This window comes from Takifugu flavidus, chromosome 3 (genome assembly GCF_003711565.1).
Source record: "Takifugu flavidus isolate HTHZ2018 chromosome 3, ASM371156v2, whole genome shotgun sequence".
Taxonomy (NCBI): domain Eukaryota; kingdom Metazoa; phylum Chordata; class Actinopteri; order Tetraodontiformes; family Tetraodontidae; genus Takifugu; species Takifugu flavidus.
The window spans coordinates 4,337,958-4,355,561 of record NC_079522.1 but is presented as its reverse complement, the minus strand read 5'-3'; the positions used below and the strand labels follow the sequence as shown (position 1 = coordinate 4,355,561).

Genomic DNA, 17,604 nt, shown 5'->3' with positions numbered 1-17,604 from the left:
AAATCTTTGCAATCCCCCCTCTCTGTGTATCATTATTACTCAACAAGCCATTTGGGCCATTTTAGTTGGAAGTTTTGCACAACAGTTGACAGAAACAGGCTGGCACAGTTCTTCAGAGCTTGTGGATGGACCTTGAACAGTTGCCATGTTGAAGTGTGTTGAAATGACCTGCAAACTAACATGAAATTCTCTGGAAGATCAGGTGCTGCCATAGTAAACTTTAGACGTTTAGCTCCCTCTTAGATATTATCTTCTTGTTAAATGATTAATTCAATTAAAGCTTTAGGACCAAGAGTGAATTTAATGGTTGTTTAACAAGACTGGAGGAGATGTGGCCTTTAAATTTTTTTTTTAATATACTGTATATATTTTTAATGAGTGGCCAGTGAAAGCAATAACTTTATGGTTGCATAACTGCACATTTACTGATGTTTGCAAGAATGATGAATTCATAAATAACAAAGATGTAAAAGGAAAAGAAGTGATGAGACAGTTCGGGCCTTTAGAAATGACCAATAAGATATTAACTGACAGACCTAAACAACCAAATGTGATGACTTTGTTCTTGTGTTCTGGGTTGTTTTCTTTGAGTGGAGCAGCAACAGTTGAGGTCAATTCTAATCATTGTTCCCTGTCATGATCCCGTGTTGTCGCGTGTTTTGTTGTTTCGGTTTGTCTCCACCAGAGGGGTGTTTTCACCTGCTTTGCTGGCACTTGCTGGCTGCTGCGTCACCTGTGGATGATCAGATTGGGAGTCTTTTTAAGCAGCCAACACCAGCCGATCAGCAGATCAGATCGTTTTCGTCCGTGTTGTTGGTAATCGACTGTTCCGAAGCTTTTCCCTTTGGCTTTATTATGTATCTTTTCTCCTTCTGAGGTCTCCTTGTCCTCTCCATTGAAGATCACCGGTTCAAGTTGGGTTTCTGCACACAATTCACCATTGCACTTTGTAGATATTGTAAATAAACACTTATCATAACACGTTTCCCTAATTTGTTCAGGCTGGGTGTGGCAGGCAGAAGGAGTCCAGGTCATTTCCCAAACCAGTTGGCGCTGTTAGGATGTGGAGGTCAGATGTGTTTTTGCTTTGTTCCACTGCTTGTTTTGTTGCGCTCGTTTCCCTCATTTGTTCAGGTGCCTGGTGTGGGAGGCAGATTTCTCCAACTCCTCCTCTGTAGTTCCTCACCTGCTGCTCATCAGCTCATCAGGAGCAGCAGTATTTATCTCCAGCTCCTCCACTTGTGAGTTGCCAGTTTGTCGCTTAAACGCCAAGTGTTAATTGCCTACCCGCTCCTGTGCTCGTTCTCTTTGATTTGTTACTCTGATCACCTTTTGTGCAGCCTCACCTGTCGACACATACCGTGCACTGTGATCATCACCGGTATGGATGTATGAAATAAGCTAAAAATGGGAATGAAACAGGGATAATATCAACACGGGAGTCTTTCTAGTCTATAGAAAGAAAAAACAAAAGAAAACCTATGACACGTTTCACAAAAATCAGATAAACCCAGTCTCGTTTTTCGTGTGGAAGGCTTGTGAATGTTTGCACCATCTTCCTCGACAGATGGCTATTGTCCCATTTCGAAGGTCCAAAAGAAGACCCGGACGGCCTGGCTGGGGCTCCGACACTTCAATGGTGGCATCGATCTTTATCTTTAGTTCTGCCATCGTGAACAAGGCGAGGACACTTTGGAGGCCGCTCTGAAGTCTGCAATAAGATTTGAGAATGCTCGTCAGGCCATCAGGGTGTTTCGAGCCCTGAACACCTTGCAAGGTTTTCCACAAGCACAGGTCTCAACCTTTGATAATGAGCAAACATCAAATAGCGGATATCCATCTAATGCAAATAAACTGAGAGTCTATAAATTCAAATGAGGAATTGCATTTACAAATTGGGGTGATGACTCAGACACAGATGGGGTTCCATGATAAGAAAGAGATAGGAAAGAACAGCAATGCTGGAAACTTATGGATGCATTAAGTGGAATGTAAAATTCCACCCCATTGAAGAAACTCAAGGTAGCCAGCAGCAAAAGATGACAAAACTTCAGATTATGTTCCAACACTCAGATGCCAATCCAAAGGAGGTAAAATGTCCAAAGTCCACTGTTTACACACAGCGTCAACATGTCAACGGGGGAAAAAGTATCAAATGCCCGAGAGAGGAGTGGCCATTTTGGTTTGATGAACTTGGCACGTTAGTCCACTTCAAAGAACTTACTGGGATTGACATTTAAAAGAGATATTCACACATCATTTGGATTTGAAGGGGAAAAGGCTTCTCAAATACATGACCACAGTTTGTGTCCACAAGAGCAAGAGATTCCATCAGACTTTTGCAAGGCTTCAGAGAATGCGGGGACAGCAGAGTGGCTGCTCAGACGATGTGAATCAGAATCAGAATCAGAAGCAGGTTTATTGCCATTGTTCATGTAATACACAGTATTACACAAACTAAGAATTTTTCATGGTGTGCCGCTGCGACATTCAACATAAAGAAGACCACGATAGAATAAGATAAATAAAATAAAATAAGACTTATATACAGTATATACATAAATAGTGTATTTATCCATCAAACAATTGTCTGGTTGCAGTCGATGAGTCGTTATGGTCACATGGGACATTCACAGGTTCACAATTTAGAATAGAATGTGTTTTTGTCTGTGTAGATTCTCAATCATCCAGGTCATTGTATCATTGTAGTTTTCTCTGTCAACTGGACTGGGTTTCTTCTCTTGAAGACATTTCGCCTTCTATCCAGAAGGCTTCTTCAGTTCTGAGAGAATGTGTTTTTATTCCTCATTCTCTGTAAGGTGTGACCCCCTCACCCCACACACTGCCACTAACAGCCTCATTACCATAACAAAATGAGTGATTAGTGTATTCGGGGAAGTGGTCAGGCCAAATGGCCTCTGTGTGGGTCTTCTACGTAGACAGAAAAATGCTGGGACTTCTAGTGTTAAGGGCGGAGTTAAGCTTCTCAAGGCGAACTACCTTGAGGTGTTGTTGACAGGAAGCACCTGTTGGAAATCTCCATCACCTATTTAAGGACGGAGTGCCTGTCTGCCAGCGTCAGAGAGTTATCGTGTTTCCATGGTAGATCTGACTCCTGTTTCTTCATGTTTGTTAGAACTCGTAGTAACGCTTCTCCCTGCCTGTTCAAGGTCTCCACGTCACCAAGCTGAGGGAATAACGCGCAGGACCAGACTCTCTTGTTTCTTCTTGCGTTGGAGCTCTCTGTGCGCCCTGGAAGGCTGGACGAGTGTTTCTCCTGCAGTCCAAGAGGACTTTTGAACTGACCTTTTAAGAAAAACCCTGGTGTTGGACACCAATGTTGGACAGTGCGTTTTGTCTACTTTCGGGTCCATTAGAAAACCTCGCCTAACAGAACTCTCTGGACCAGGATAGACCCAGCGGACCAAGATGCAGTGTGCCACAAATAACAACACGAGTAATTATTATCATTCTTATTATGTTCGTAATAGACAATTCTTTGGTTTATATAATGATTAGCCCCTGGGATGGATCATTCAGGGCAGCTACTTTTATTGATATTGGTGTTTTTAACAACCAATAAATATACAAAATTAAGGATGTCTATATTTTAAAATCCCCTATTTAAGCTCTGCAATGAATAAAACAATCCAATGTGTTTCCAGGAACAAGATCATCAATGAGAATATTATTTAGGCTAACTGTGATTTGTGGTGTGCTGAGTTTAAATAAAATACAAAACACCTGAAATGATGCTGCAATGAGTTTATTTTAGATTTTTTGATCCAGTGTCATTTTAAGCTGAAGATGCTAAATTGGTTACAGGGTGTATGTTTAGTCACTCTTGTTTGAGGGTTTGGAGACACTTTTTAAGCCTTGCTGATGAGAAAACCAGTGAAGCTGGTGGCTTTACCAATGCCACAGACATGACAACTTTTAGGCAGGACCACAGACACATGGTCTCCTCTCTGAAGTTCCAGACATGCAGTGCTGGAAGCGTTATCAACATGCTGAATCCCTGGCTGGTTACTGTCGAACGCCTTCACAATGGCTTCATCGTTCTTCATCAGAGTCAGCCCCGATTGTTCCCTTTTGTCAGCTTGGTAGGAGAAGCTGAAGCAGTAAAAGCCTGTGACAGGAGCTTTGAAGAGGCCTGTAAGAAGAGAAACTTTGGGTTTTACTTGTTGGGCTCTCAAACCTGAAGGAAACTGCCTGATGTGTGTCCATCAGCTGGGGAGTGTGACTCACCTGTACAGATGTCGTACGCCTCCCCCACGTTGGTGATTGCCTTGTTGAAAATCAAAGTTGTGTCTCCCTGAAAGGGTCCAACATTACCTCCTGTCTGTAGGACTGCTGTGAAAAGGACACCTGTAGGAAACAAACACCCTCATGCTGTTATTGTTATTACATTGTTATATAAAGTACCATATAAAAGAGAAGCTTCTTCACTCACTCATCTTTGTTGATGGATCAGTCATGATAGAGGTCGTCTGCTCTTGGCTCTGTGTCCACAGCTGTTGAGCTCAGGCTGCGTGTGGCTGCTTTTATACCATGAGTGATGCCGACTTGTCAGCAGGTCTGACCCAAATGTGCTGATATGTTTCGATGGAAATCTTTGCAATCTCCTCCACCCTGTTAATTGTATTTACTCAAGTTGTTTGGGCCATTATATTGGAAGTTTTGCACAACAGACAGTTGACAGAAACAGGCTGGCACAGTTCTTCAGAGCTTGTTGCTGTACCTTGAACAGTTGCCATGTTGAACCCATAGTAATCTTTAGACGTTTAGCTTGCGCTTAGATATTGTCTGTGTAGATTCTCAATCATCCAGGTCATTGTATCCAAAGTAGCTTTCTATGTCAACTGGACTGGGTTTCTTCTCTTTGAAAACATTTCGCCTTCTATCCAGAAGGCTTCTTCAGTTCTGAAATCGCTGGGGAGAGAGCTTGAAAATATATAGCCCTTGTGGACCATCTGCATGCTAATGATCTGGGTGGTCACCTGAGAGTCGTTAGCATGGTAGTTCGTCGGGTCGTTCACCTAGTTTCTGTTGAAACAGAAACAAATGAGGGAAACAAGCACAAAAAACAAGCAGTGGAACAAAGCAAAATCACATCTGACCTCCACATCCTAACAGCTCCAACTGGTTTGGGAAATGACCTGGACTCTGTTCTGTTGAAACAGAAACTAGGTCCTCGTCGTTGGTCGGGTCGTTCACCCAGTTTCTGTTTAAACAGAAACTGGGTGAACGACCCTGCTAACGACTCTCAGGTGACCACCCAGATCATTAGCATGCAGATGGTCCACAAGGGCTATATATTTTCAAGCTCTCTCCCCAGCGATTTCAGAACTGAAGAAGCCTTCTGGATAGAAGGCGAAACATCTTCAAGAGAAGAAACCCGGTCTAGTTGACATAGAAAACTACCTTGGACGCTTAGATATTGTGTTGTTGTTTAATGATTAATACAACTCATGCTTAAAGACCAAGAGTGGAATTCAATGTATGTTTAGCATGGCCTTTCATGAGGACAACTTTATTTTCAATTTTTTTTATTAATTTTTTTTTAAAATAAGTTGCCAGTGAATGAAAGTGTAAACCTGTTAAATGCATGACATCAAAATAACTTTGTTGTTGCATAACTGCACATTTACTGATGTTTGTAAAAAATGATGAATTCATAAATAACAAAGATGTAAAAGGAAAAGAAGTGATGAAACAGTTCAGGCCTTCAGAAATGACCTATAAGATATTAACTGATAGACCTAAACAACCAAATGTGATTATTTTGTTCTTGTGTTCTAGTTTGTTTTCTTTGAGTTTAAAATCCCCTATTTAAGCTGTGCAATAAATGAAACAATCCAATGTGTTTCCAGGAACAGGATCATCGATGAGAATATTATTTAGGCTAACTGTGATTTGTGGTGTGCTGAGTTTAAATAAAATACAACACCTGAAATGATGCTGCAATGAGTTTATTTTAGATTCTGTGATCCTAGTGTCATTTTAAGATGAAGATGCCACATTGGTCCCAGGGTGTATGTTTAGTCACCCTGGTCTGAGGGTCTGGAGACACTTTTTAAGCCTTGCTGATGAGAAAACCAGTGAAGCTGGTGGTTCCACCAATGCCACAAGCATGACAGCCATTAGGCAGGACCACAGACACATGGTCTCCTCTCTGAAGTTCCAGACATGCAGTGCTGGAAGCGTTATCAACATGCTGGCTCCCTGGCTTGTTACTGTTGAACGCCTTCACGATGGCCTCACTGTTCTTCATCAAAGTCAGCCCCGATTGTTCCCTTTTGTCAGCTTGGTAGGAGAAGCTGAAGCAGTAATAGCCTGTGACAGGAGCTTTGAAGAGGCCTGTAAGAAGAGAAACTTTGGGTTTTACTTGTTAAGCTCTCAAACCTGAGTGGAACTGAGCTGCTCTGCCCCTGAAGGAAACTGCCTGATGTGTGTCCATCAGCTGGGGAGTGTGACTCACCTGTACTGATGTCGTACGCCTCCCCCACGTTGGTGATTGCCCTGTTGAAAATCAAAGTTGTGTCTCCCTGAAAGGGTCCAACATTACCTCCTGTCTGTAGGACTGCTGTGAAAAGGACACCTGTAGGAAACAAACGCCCTCATGCCGTTATTGTTATTACAGTGTTATATAAAGTACCATATAGAAAGAGAAGCTTCTTCACTCACTCATCTTTGTTGATGGATCAGTCACGATAGAGGTCGTCTGCTCTTGGCTCTGTGTCCACAGCTGTTGAGCTCAGGCTGTCTGTGGCTGCTTTTATACCATCAGTGATGCCGACTTAGAGGGCTGATACTTTTCTCTGGAAATCTTTGCAATCCCCCCTCTCTGTGTATCATTATTACTCAACAAGCCATTTGGGCCATTTTAGTTGGAAGTTTTGCACAACAGTTGACAGAAACAGGCTGGCACAGTTCTTCAGAGCTTGTGGATGGACCTTGAACAGTTGCCATGTTGAAGTGTGTTGAAATGACCTGCAAACTAACATGAAATTCTCTGGAAGATCAGGTGCTGCCATAGTAAACTTTAGACGTTTAGCTCCCTCTTAGATATTATCTTCTTGTTAAATGATTAATTCAACTAAAGCTTTAGGACCAAGAGTGGAATTTAATGGTTGTTTAACAAGACTGGAGGAGATGTGGCCTTTAAATTTTTTTTTTAATATACTGTATATATTTTTAATGAGTGGCCAGTGAAAGCAATAACTTTATGGTTGCATAACTGCACATTTACTGATGTTTGCAAGAAATGATGAATTCATAAATAACAAAGATGTAAAAGGAAAAGAAGTGATGAGACAGTTCGGGCCTTTAGAAATGACCAATAAGATATTAACTGACAGACCTAAACAACCAAATGTGATGACTTTGTTCTTGTGTTCTGGGTTGTTTTCTTTGAGTGGAGCAGCAACAGTTGAGGTCAATTCTAATCATTGTTCCCTGTCATGATCCCGTGTTGTCGCGTGTTTTGTTGTTTCGGTTTGTCTCCACCAGAGGGTGTGTTTCACCTGCTTTGCTGGCACTTGCTGGCTGCTGCGTCACCTGTGGATGATCAGATTGGGAGTCTTTTTAAGCAGCCAACACCAGCCGATCAGCAGATCAGATCGTTTTCGTCCGTGTTGTTGGTAATCGACTGTTCCGAAGCTTTTCCCTTTGGCTTTATTATGTATCTTTTCTCCTTCTGAGGTCTCCTTGTCCTCTCCATTGAAGATCACCGGTTCAAGTTGGGTTTCTGCACACAATTCACCATTGCACTTTGTAGATATTGTAAATAAACACTTATCATAACACGTTTCCCTAATTTGTTCAGGCTGGGTGTGGCAGGCAGAAGGAGTCCAGGTCATTTCCCAAACCAGTTGGCGCTGTTAGGATGTGGAGGTCAGATGTGTTTTTGCTTTGTTCCACTGCTTGTTTTGTTGCGCTCGTTTCCCTCATTTGTTCAGGCCTGGTGTGGGAGGCAGATTTCTCCAACTCCTCCTCTGTAGTTCCTCACCTGCTGCTCATCAGCTCATCAGGAGCAGCAGTATTTATCTCCAGCTCCTCCACTTGTGAGTTGCCAGTTTGTCGCTTAAACGCCAAGTGTTAATTGCCTACCCGCTCCTGTGCTCGTTCTCTTTGATTTGTTACTCTGATCACCTTTTGTGCAGCCTCACCTGTCGACACATACCGTGCACTGTGATCATCACCGGTATGGATGTATGAAATAAGCTAAAAATGGGAATGAAACAGGGATAATATCAACACGGGAGTCTTTCTAGTCTATAGAAAGAAAAAACAAAAGAAAACCTATGACACGTTTCACAAAAATCAGATAAACCCAGTCTCGTTTTTCGTGTGGAAGGCTTGTGAATGTTTGCACCATCTTCCTCGACAGATGGCTATTGTCCCATTTCGAAGGTCCAAAAGAAGACCCGGACGGCCTGGCTGGGGCTCCGACACTTCAATGGTGGCATCGATCTTTATCTTTAGTTCTGCCATCGTGAACAAGGCGAGGACACTTTGGAGGCCGCTCTGAAGTCTGCAATAAGATTTGAGAATGCTCGTCAGGCCATCAGGGTGTTTCGAGCCCTGAACACCTTGCAAGGTTTTCCACAAGCACAGGTCTCAACCTTTGATAATGAGCAAACATCAAATAGCGGATATCCATCTAATGCAAATAAACTGAGAGTCTATAAATTCAAATGAGGAATTGCATTTACAAATTGGGGTGATGACTCAGACACAGATGGGGTTCCATGATAAGAAAGAGATAGGAAAGAACAGCAATGCTGGAAACTTATGGATGCATTAAGTGGAATGTAAAATTCCACCCCATTGAAGAAACTCAAGGTAGCCAGCAGCAAAAGATGACAAAACTTCAGATTATGTTCCAACACTCAGATGCCAATCCAAAGGAGGTAAAATGTCCAAAGTCCACTGTTTACACACAGCGTCAACATGTCAACGGGGGAAAAAGTATCAAATGCCCGAGAGAGGAGTGGCCATTTTGGTTTGATGAACTTGGCACGTTAGTCCACTTCAAAGAACTTACTGGGATTGACATTTAAAAGAGATATTCACACATCATTTGGATTTGAAGGGGAAAAGGCTTCTCAAATACATGACCACAGTTTGTGTCCACAAGAGCAAGAGATTCCATCAGACTTTTGCAAGGCTTCAGAGAATGCGGGGACAGCAGAGTGGCTGCTCAGACGATGTGAATCAGAATCAGAATCAGAAGCAGGTTTTTGCCATTGTTCATGTAATACACAGTATTACACAAACTAAGAATTTTTCATGGTGTGCCGCTGCGACATTCAACATAAAGAAGACCACGATAGAATAAGATAAATAAAATAAAATAAGACTTATATACAGTATATACATAAATAGTGTATTTATCCATCAAACAATTGTCTGGTTGCAGTCGATGAGTCGTTATGGTCACATGGGACATTCACAGGTTCACAATTTAGAATAGAATGTGTTTTTGTCTGTGTAGATTCTCAATCATCCAGGTCATTGTATCATTGTAGTTTTCTCTGTCAACTGGACTGGGTTTCTTCTCTTGAAGACATTTCGCCTTCTATCCAGAAGGCTTCTTCAGTTCTGAGAGAATGTGTTTTTATTCCTCATTCTCTGTAAGGTGTGACCCCCTCACCCCACACACTGCCACTAACAGCCTCATTACCATAACAAAATGAGTGATTAGTGTATTCGGGGAAAGTGGTCAGGCCAAATGGCCTCTGTGTGGGTCTTCTACGTAGACAGAAAAATGCTGGGACTTCTAGTGTTAAGGGCGGAGTTAAGCTTCTCAAGGCGAACTACCTTGAGGTGTTGTTGACAGGAAGCACCTGTTGGAAATCTCCATCACCTATTTAAGGACGGAGTGCCTGTCTGCCAGCGTCAGAGAGTTATCGTGTTTCCATGGTAGATCTGACTCCTGTTTCTTCATGTTTGTTAGAACTCGTAGTAACGCTTCTCCCTGCCTGTTCAAGGTCTCCACGTCACCAAGCTGAGGGAATAACGCGCAGGACCAGACTCTCTTGTTTCTTCGCGTTGGAGCTCTCTGTGCGCCCTGGAAGGCTGGACGAGTGTTTCTCCTGCAGTCCAAGAGGACTTTTGAACTGACCTTTTAAGAAAAACCCTGGTGTTGGACACCAATGTTGGACAGTGCGTTTTGTCTACTTTCGGGTCCATTAGAAAACCTCGCCTAACAGAACTCTCTGACCAGGATAGACCCAGCGGACCAAGATGCAGTGTGCCACAATAACAACACGAGTAATTATTATCATTCTTATTATGTTCGTAATAGACAATTCTTTGGTTTATATAATGATTAGCCCCTGGGATGGATCATTCAGGGCAGCTACTTTTATTGATATTGGTGTTTTTAACAACCAATAAATATACAAAATTAAGGATGTCTATATTTTAAAATCCCCTATTTAAGCTCTGCAATGAATAAAACAATCCAATGTGTTTCCAGGAACAAGATCATCAATGAGAATATTATTTAGGCTAACTGTGATTTGTGGTGTGCTGAGTTTAAATAAAATACAAAACACCTGAAATGATGCTGCAATGAGTTTATTTTAGATTTTTTGATCCAGTGTCATTTTAAGCTGAAGATGCTAAATTGGTTACAGGGTGTATGTTTAGTCACTCTTGTTTGAGGGTTTGGAGACACTTTTTAAGCCTTGCTGATGAGAAAACCAGTGAAGCTGGTGGCTTTACCAATGCCACAGACATGACAACTTTTAGGCAGGACCACAGACACATGGTCTCCTCTCTGAAGTTCCAGACATGCAGTGCTGGAAGCGTTATCAACATGCTGAATCCCTGGCTGGTTACTGTCGAACGCCTTCACAATGGCTTCATCGTTCTTCATCAGAGTCAGCCCCGATTGTTCCCTTTTGTCAGCTTGGTAGGAGAAGCTGAAGCAGTAAAAGCCTGTGACAGGAGCTTTGAAGAGGCCTGTAAGAAGAGAAACTTTGGGTTTTACTTGTTGGGCTCTCAAACCTGAAGGAAACTGCCTGATGTGTGTCCATCAGCTGGGGAGTGTGACTCACCTGTACAGATGTCGTACGCCTCCCCCACGTTGGTGATTGCCTTGTTGAAAATCAAAGTTGTGTCTCCCTGAAAGGGTCCAACATTACCTCCTGTCTGTAGGACTGCTGTGAAAAGGACACCTGTAGGAAACAAACACCCTCATGCTGTTATTGTTATTACATTGTTATATAAAGTACCATATAGAAAGAGAAGCTTCTTCACTCACTCATCTTTGTTGATGGATCAGTCATGATAGAGGTCGTCTGCTCTTGGCTCTGTGTCCACAGCTGTTGAGCTCAGGCTGCGTGTGGCTGCTTTTATACCATGAGTGATGCCGACTTGTCAGCAGGTCTGACCCAAATGTGCTGATATGTTTCGATGGAAATCTTTGCAATCTCCTCCACCCTGTTAATTGTATTTACTCAAGTTGTTTGGGCCATTATATTTGGAAGTTTTGCACAACAGACAGTTGACAGAAACAGGCTGGCACAGTTCTTCAGAGCTTGTTGCTGTACCTTGAACAGTTGCCATGTTGAACCCATAGTAATCTTTAGACGTTTAGCTTGCGCTTAGATATTGTCTGTGTAGATTCTCAATCATCCAGGTCATTGTATCCAAAGTAGCTTTCTATGTCAACTGGACTGGGTTTCTTCTCTTTGAAAACATTTCGCCTTCTATCCAGAAGGCTTCTTCAGTTCTGAAATCGCTGGGGAGAGAGCTTGAAAATATATAGCCCTTGTGGACCATCTGCATGCTAATGATCTGGGTGGTCACCTGAGAGTCGTTAGCATGGTAGTTCGTCGGGTCGTTCACCTAGTTTCTGTTGAAACAGAAACAAATGAGGGAAACAAGCACAAAAAACAAGCAGTGGAACAAAGCAAAATCACATCTGACCTCCACATCCTAACAGCTCCAACTGGTTTGGGAAATGACCTGGACTCTGTTCTGTTGAAACAGAAACTAGGTCCTCGTCGTTGGTCGGGTCGTTCACCCAGTTTCTGTTTAAACAGAAACTGGGTGAACGACCCTGCTAACGACTCTCAGGTGACCACCCAGATCATTAGCATGCAGATGGTCCACAAGGGCTATATATTTTCAAGCTCTCTCCCCAGCGATTTCAGAACTGAAGAAGCCTTCTGGATAGAAGGCGAAACATCTTCAAGAGAAGAAACCCGGTCTAGTTGACATAGAAAACTACCTTGGACGCTTAGATATTGTGTTGTTGTTTAATGATTAATACAACTCATGCTTAAAGACCAAGAGTGGAATTCAATGTATGTTTAGCATGGCCTTTCATGAGGACAACTTTATTTTCAATTTTTTTTATTAATTTTTTTTTAAAAAGTTGCCAGTGAATGAAAGTGTAAACCTGTTAAATGCATGACATCAAAATAACTTTGTTGTTGCATAACTGCACATTTACTGATGTTTGTAAAAAATGATGAATTCATAAATAACAAAGATGTAAAAGGAAAGAAGTGATGAAACAGTTCAGGCCTTCAGAAATGACCTATAAGATATTACTGATAGACCTAAACAACCAAATGTGATTATTTTGTTCTTGTGTTCTAGTTTGTTTTCTTTGAGTGGAGCAGCAACAGTTGAGGTCAATTCTAATCATTGTCCACTGCTTTTGAATGCTGAAGCTCCAGCCGGAGCATCTCTGGTAAGCGTGAAGGAGTCCAGGTCATTTCCCAAACCAGTTGGAGCTGTTAAGATGTGGAGGACAGATGTGTTTTTGCTTTGATCCACTGCTTGTTTTGTTGCGCTCGTTTCCCTCATTTGTTCAGGCCTGGTGTGGGAGGCAGATTTCTCCAACTCCTCCTCTGTAGTTCCTCACCTGCTGCTCATCAGCTCATCAGGAGCAGCAGTATTTATCTCCAGCTCCTCCACTTGTGAGTTGCCAGTTTGTCGTTTAAACGCCAAGTGTTAATTGCCTACCTGCTCCTGTGCTCGTTCTCTTTGATTTGTTACTCTGATCACCTTTTGTGCAGCCTCACCTGTTACACTCAGCCTCGTTTCCTGATCCAGCCTGCTCTCGTTTGGGCTGCACCTACAAGTTTTTCTTGGTGCTCTTTCTGTTTTGAATAAACCTTCTTTTGGAAGGACTTTTCTGGTCATGTTCTGCATCGTGGGTTCAGTGTCCTGTTGGGCTTGTGCCATAAAAGGAGAACCCCAGCCCTATGTCATGCTAGGGCACAAAGTCCAAGCAAATATTTTATGCACTACATTCAACTACTCTTGTGACAAACAGGGTGGAGGAGTTTGGAATGATTTCCAGAAAGACGTATCGACATGTTTGGGTCAAACCTGCTGACATGTCGGCATCACTCATGGTGTAGAAGCAGCCACACGCAGCCTGAGATCAGCAGCTGTGGACACAGAGCCAAGAGCATCTAAGAGCCCACTGGACTGTTTCAAACTCCAAATGTTTTGCCCAATCACCTTTTTCGTGTTGCAGGCTTGTGTGTGTTTGCACCATCTTCCTCGACAGTTGACCATTCTCCCATTTCAAAGCTCCAAAAGAAGACCCTCAGCTTGGTTCAAATTAAAGTTTCCTTCTTTTCATACCGGAATGGTTGATGCATAGGGTGCACTGTGATCATCACCAGTATGGATGTATGAAATAAGCTAAAAATGGGAATAAAACAGGGATAATATCGACATGGGAGTCTTTAGGATAGAACAAAACCAAAAGAAAACTTGTGACACTGTTGTAGTCCAGGATTCCCAGTTGTGTTTTTCCTGCAGGGGGCGTGGTGGAGCCATGCTCCGGCCACCTCTTGGCGCACCTGCAGGACATCAACGATCAGCCGCCTATTTAAGGTCTAAGACTCCAGCCTGCCAGCGTCGGAGGATTTTTATGGCTCCACGCTGGAGCTCTTTGGCTGCACCCAGAGGAAGAACTGTTGCTTCCCAGCAGTCCAGGAGGACTGTCCTTTTGTGTTTGTTTAATAAAACCAATTTTTGGACCTTTGATCACTGCGTCTTGCCTGCGTTCGGGTCCTGGACAACCACGCATCATAACAGACACATTCACAAAAATCAGAAACTGTGTCTCAGGAGAGAGTTTTTTTATTTTACTGAGACAGCTGATGGAAAGAACGGTGGCAACACTCGTGGTTTCACCTGCTGCTTCATGCAGGAGCACTGCTTGTGACATCTCTGCTGAGGACTGTGTGATACATTGATCGTGACTCTGGATGCCCCATCAGTTGAGCACATCTGTCGAACTCCCTCAAGCAAAGATTGGGGCACCAAGAATTTACTGTGACGATGGAAAGCAACTTCTTGGGCTTCAGCTAACACCTGAGAAATGTTTTTATGGTGGTTGAAAAGAGGCTTCCTCTGGATGGGGCAGATGTTTTGAAGTGGCTGTTGAAGCTGCTCCTAATCATGAAGATAGCAGCTTGGCTAAGTATTGCCCACATGCCTGGGTGGTGCTGCTGTTACTGACCACATCAATTTTAATCTGGCTTTTGCCAGCCTGCTTATCTTGTCACTCCATGTTTAGGAATCATGCCGATACTTGTACTCACGTGCCTGGTGAGGATCGTCCAATTTTTGATGCTGAAATCAGCCAACTAGCAGAGGAAGCTTTTCCCAATTATGGGCAAAATACCCCCAAAAGTCAGGTGCTTCTGTGGAAATATTTGAAATGTATGTGATTATCAGAATGAGCCAAATGATTGATATCTTAAGTAGCTTAGCATATGCTAAATGACAAGATGTCCACACTCTGTGTGTGCCAAGCTCATGTTAGTGTCAGCAAGTTCAACAAAAGGCCAAGGTGACAAACTGTTTTTCTAGATAAAATCCATACGACTGTTTAATTGTGTGGAGTCAAAACAGGAACAGTATCAAGTGTGCATTGAGGAAGTCTGGTAAAACATGGTGGGTCAAGGAAAGGTCAGGTCATGTTCTGCTGAGACAAGGGAAATCACCTGATTTCATGCACCTCACTTTTTCACCACACCAGCTGCTGTTTGTTTGCTTACGGGTCCTGTCTGAACCACGTACTTAACATTACAATCGGACCAATATTGACCCGGTGGACAATGACGCTGTTCAGCAAGCTTTGGTGGCACGTCTGCGCTGATCGGGGACCACGACAAGCTTTTGTCGCATATGTGGAGCTCCCTCCAGAGTCTTTCAGCTAGTATTGGACTCTCTTGGGCAGGAGAGGCCAGCTCCCCCCTCGCAGTCCCCCACCGATTCAGCGTCGTCCGGAGCCTCCGCTTCGTTGCACCTCCTTTTCCGCTGTACCACGTGAGCCTTCCATTCCCGAGCGGCGCTCAGGTGAAGCGGGCAGGTGCGCTAGTTTGTTGCTACAATGCTCTTTGGTTTCTGATCTTCAGCCGTTGGGCTAAGATTGCCTTTACTGTTCATTTATTATCAGGGAGAGCTGCGCAGTGGGCCACTGCTGTAATTGAGAACCAGACACACGGTTCCACGCATTTTCGTTCGTTTAAGGATGAGCTCAGGCATGTGTTGGATCATCCGGTTCAGGGTGGAGAGGCGGCGGCTAAACTTCTCTCCTTACGTCAAGGGTCTACATCAGTTGTGAATTTTTCCATCCCGTTTCGCGTTCTGGCCGCATACAGTGGATGGAAAATGACGTCCTTCGTGACATGTTAAATCAGTTCGTCTTCGTTCACATCAACGACATCCTCATCTTCTCGGAGACGAGGAAGGAGCACGTTCAGCATGTCCGCCTGGTTCTCCAGCGCCTTCTTGAGGACCCAGTTTACATCCGCTCCCATTCTGTCACCCGGATCCCAGCCCTCTTCAAAAGCCGCTGCCTTCTGATCACCAGCGTTTGCTCGTTCGTCGTACGTTTCGTCTGTTTTGTGGTACATGGATAAATGGCATCTTCTCGTCATTCCTAGCTTTTGAATAACTTTCTCCATTTTCGTCGTAGGCGTAACTAAATGGGCGTAGTCAAGCTTCTCAAGGCGCCAATCCTCCTGGACAATTCAGTTGGAGCCACGTTGCCTCTAGTGGCCACTTGCTGAAAAGCATGGACTCTTATTTAGGAGCCTTTACCATTTGCAAACTGCTTTTAAACACAAACATTATCATATAAATAACAAATATGAAAACCAGCTTTATTTGATTATTTAAACTATACTTTTACTGTATGTAAAGATGACCCAGAACGTATAATCATGATAAATTCTTATCGTAAAATTACAACATAAGTAATTATAATTATTCTTTTTGTTTTGGTCATAGACATTTCTTTGCTGTACATTATGATTAGACTCTGGGATGGATCATTCAGGGCAGCAACCTTTATTTTATTGATCGTGGTGTTTTTAACTCCCAACAAATATTCAAAATTAAAGATACAGTATCTATATTTTAAAATCCCCTATTTAAGCTCTGCAATGAATAAAACAATCCAATGTGTTTCCAGGAACAGGATCATCAATGAGAATATTATTTAGGCTAACTGTGATTTGTGGTGTGCTGAGTTTAAATAAAATACGAAACACCTGAAATGATGCTGCAATGAGTTTATTTTAGATTTTGAGATCCAGTGTCATTTTAAGCTGAAGATGCCAAATTGGTTACAGGGTGTATGTTTAGTCACCCTGGTTTGAGGGTCTGGAGACACTTTTTAAGCCTTGCTGATGAGAAAACCAGTGAAGCTGGTGGTTCCACCAATGCCACAAGCATGACAGCCATTAGGCAGGACCACATACACACGGTCTCCTTGCTGGAGTTCCAGACATGCAGTGCTGGAAGCGTTATCAACATGCTGAATCCCTGGCTTGTTGCTGTTGAACGCCTTCACGATGGCCTCACTGTTCTTCATCAGAGTCAGCCCCGATTGTTCCCTTTTGTCAGCTTGGTAGGAGAAGCTGAAGCAGTAAAAGCCTGTGTCAGGAGCTTTGAAGAGGCCTGTAAGAAGAGAAACTTTGGGTTTTACATTTTAGGCTCTCAAACCTGAGTGGAACTGAGCTGCTCTCTACCCCTGAAGGAAACTGCCTGACGTGTGTCCATCAGCTGGGGAGTGTGACTCACCTGTACTGATGTCGTACGCCTCCCCCACGTTGGTGATTGCCCTGTTGAAAATCAAAGTTGTGTCTCCCTGAAAGGGTCCAACATTACCTCCTGTCTGTAGGACTGCTGTGAAAAGGACACCTGTAGGAAACAAACACCCTCATGCTGTTATTGTTATTACAGTGTTATATAAAGTACCATATAGAAAGAGAAGCTTCTTCACTCACTCATCTTTGTTGATGGATCAGTCACGATAGAGGTCGTCTGCTCTTGGCTCTGTGTCCACAGCTGTTGAGCTCAGGCTGTCTGTGGCTGCTTTTATACCATGAGTGATGCCGACTTAGAGGGCTGATACTTTTCTCTGGAAATCTTTGCAATCCTTCTCTCTGTGTATCATTATTACTCAATAAGCCATTTGGGCCATTTTAGTTGGAAGTTTTGCACAACAGACAGTTGACAGAAACAGGCTGGCACAGTTCTTCAGAGCTTGTGAATGGACCTTGAACAGTTGCCATGTTGAAGCGTGTTGAAATGACCTGCAAACTA

The 17,604-nt window shown here is 43.1% G+C and overlaps 4 protein-coding genes and 1 long non-coding RNA gene across 7 annotated transcripts; 1 reads left to right on the top strand and 4 right to left on the bottom strand.

Moving 5' to 3' along the window:
- Positions 1–3,750: 3,750 nt before the first annotated feature.
- LOC130522766 (complement C1q tumor necrosis factor-related protein 3-like) lies at positions 3,751–5,171 on the bottom strand. Of its 2 annotated transcripts, XM_057027471.1 has the most exons (5): positions 5,121–5,171; positions 4,742–5,046; positions 4,454–4,632; positions 4,249–4,368; positions 3,751–4,153 (listed from the first exon to the last, which is right to left on the bottom strand). In XM_057027471.1, the coding sequence occupies exons 3-5, from the start codon at positions 4,476–4,478 to the stop codon at positions 3,870–3,872; spliced, it is 429 nt and encodes a 142-aa protein (XP_056883451.1). In that variant the 5' UTR covers positions 4,479–4,632; positions 4,742–5,046; positions 5,121–5,171; the 3' UTR covers positions 3,751–3,869. The 2 variants fall into 2 exon arrangements, with proteins under 2 accessions (XP_056883451.1, XP_056883450.1); XM_057027470.1 differs by lacking the exon at positions 5,121–5,171 and having other exon boundaries at positions 4,742–5,095.
- Positions 5,172–5,957: 786 nt separating this feature from the next.
- Positions 5,958–6,844, bottom strand: LOC130522570 (complement C1q tumor necrosis factor-related protein 3-like). The gene is made up of 3 exons (XM_057027088.1): positions 6,688–6,844; positions 6,482–6,601; positions 5,958–6,360 (listed from the first exon to the last, which is right to left on the bottom strand). The coding sequence occupies exons 1-3, from the start codon at positions 6,689–6,691 to the stop codon at positions 6,077–6,079; spliced, it is 408 nt and encodes a 135-aa protein (XP_056883068.1). The 5' UTR covers positions 6,692–6,844; the 3' UTR covers positions 5,958–6,076.
- A 3,727-nt stretch (positions 6,845–10,571) lies between these two features.
- LOC130523177 (complement C1q tumor necrosis factor-related protein 3-like) lies at positions 10,572–11,994 on the bottom strand. 2 transcript variants are annotated; one of them, XM_057028202.1, is made up of 4 exons: positions 11,944–11,994; positions 11,276–11,869; positions 11,070–11,189; positions 10,572–10,974 (listed from the first exon to the last, which is right to left on the bottom strand). In XM_057028202.1, exons 2-4 carry the CDS (start codon positions 11,298–11,300, stop codon positions 10,691–10,693), a joined length of 429 nt encoding a protein of 142 aa, XP_056884182.1. In that variant the 5' UTR covers positions 11,301–11,869; positions 11,944–11,994; the 3' UTR covers positions 10,572–10,690. The 2 variants fall into 2 exon arrangements, with proteins under 2 accessions (XP_056884182.1, XP_056884181.1); XM_057028201.1 differs by lacking the exon at positions 11,944–11,994 and having other exon boundaries at positions 11,276–11,454; positions 11,565–11,917.
- Positions 11,995–12,623: 629 nt separating this feature from the next.
- Positions 12,624–13,154, top strand: LOC130523178 (uncharacterized). Its single transcript, XR_008949817.1, has 2 exons — positions 12,624–12,944; positions 13,044–13,154. It is a non-coding gene; the product is annotated as an uncharacterized LOC130523178 (long non-coding RNA).
- Positions 13,155–16,553: 3,399 nt separating this feature from the next.
- On the bottom strand, positions 16,554–17,442 carry LOC130522555 (complement C1q tumor necrosis factor-related protein 4-like). The gene is made up of 3 exons (XM_057027063.1): positions 17,286–17,442; positions 17,080–17,199; positions 16,554–16,956 (listed from the first exon to the last, which is right to left on the bottom strand). Exons 1-3 carry the CDS (start codon positions 17,287–17,289, stop codon positions 16,673–16,675), a joined length of 408 nt encoding a protein of 135 aa, XP_056883043.1. The 5' UTR covers positions 17,290–17,442; the 3' UTR covers positions 16,554–16,672.
- Between the last annotated feature and the right edge of the window lie 162 nt (positions 17,443–17,604).

Bases quoted from the DNA above. Each gene is read 5' to 3' on its own strand.
- LOC130522766 (XM_057027471.1), bottom strand. From the start codon at position 4,478: ATGACTGATCCATCAACAAAGATGA. The intron at 4,369-4,453 runs GTGAGTGAAGAA...TGTTTCCTACAG, and splicing joins TGATCCATCAACAAAGATGA to GTGTCCTTTTCACAGCAGTC. The intron at 4,154-4,248 runs GTGAGTCACACT...CTCTTCTTACAG, and splicing joins GGCGTACGACATCTGTACAG to GCCTCTTCAAAGCTCCTGTC.
- LOC130522570 (XM_057027088.1), bottom strand. The intron at 6,361-6,481 runs GTGAGTCACACT...CTCTTCTTACAG, and splicing joins GGCGTACGACATCAGTACAG to GCCTCTTCAAAGCTCCTGTC.
- LOC130523177 (XM_057028202.1), bottom strand. From the start codon at position 11,300: ATGACTGATCCATCAACAAAGATGA. The intron at 11,190-11,275 runs GTGAGTGAAGAA...TGTTTCCTACAG, and splicing joins TGATCCATCAACAAAGATGA to GTGTCCTTTTCACAGCAGTC. The intron at 10,975-11,069 runs GTGAGTCACACT...CTCTTCTTACAG, and splicing joins GGCGTACGACATCTGTACAG to GCCTCTTCAAAGCTCCTGTC.
- LOC130522555 (XM_057027063.1), bottom strand. The intron at 16,957-17,079 runs GTGAGTCACACT...CTCTTCTTACAG, and splicing joins GGCGTACGACATCAGTACAG to GCCTCTTCAAAGCTCCTGAC.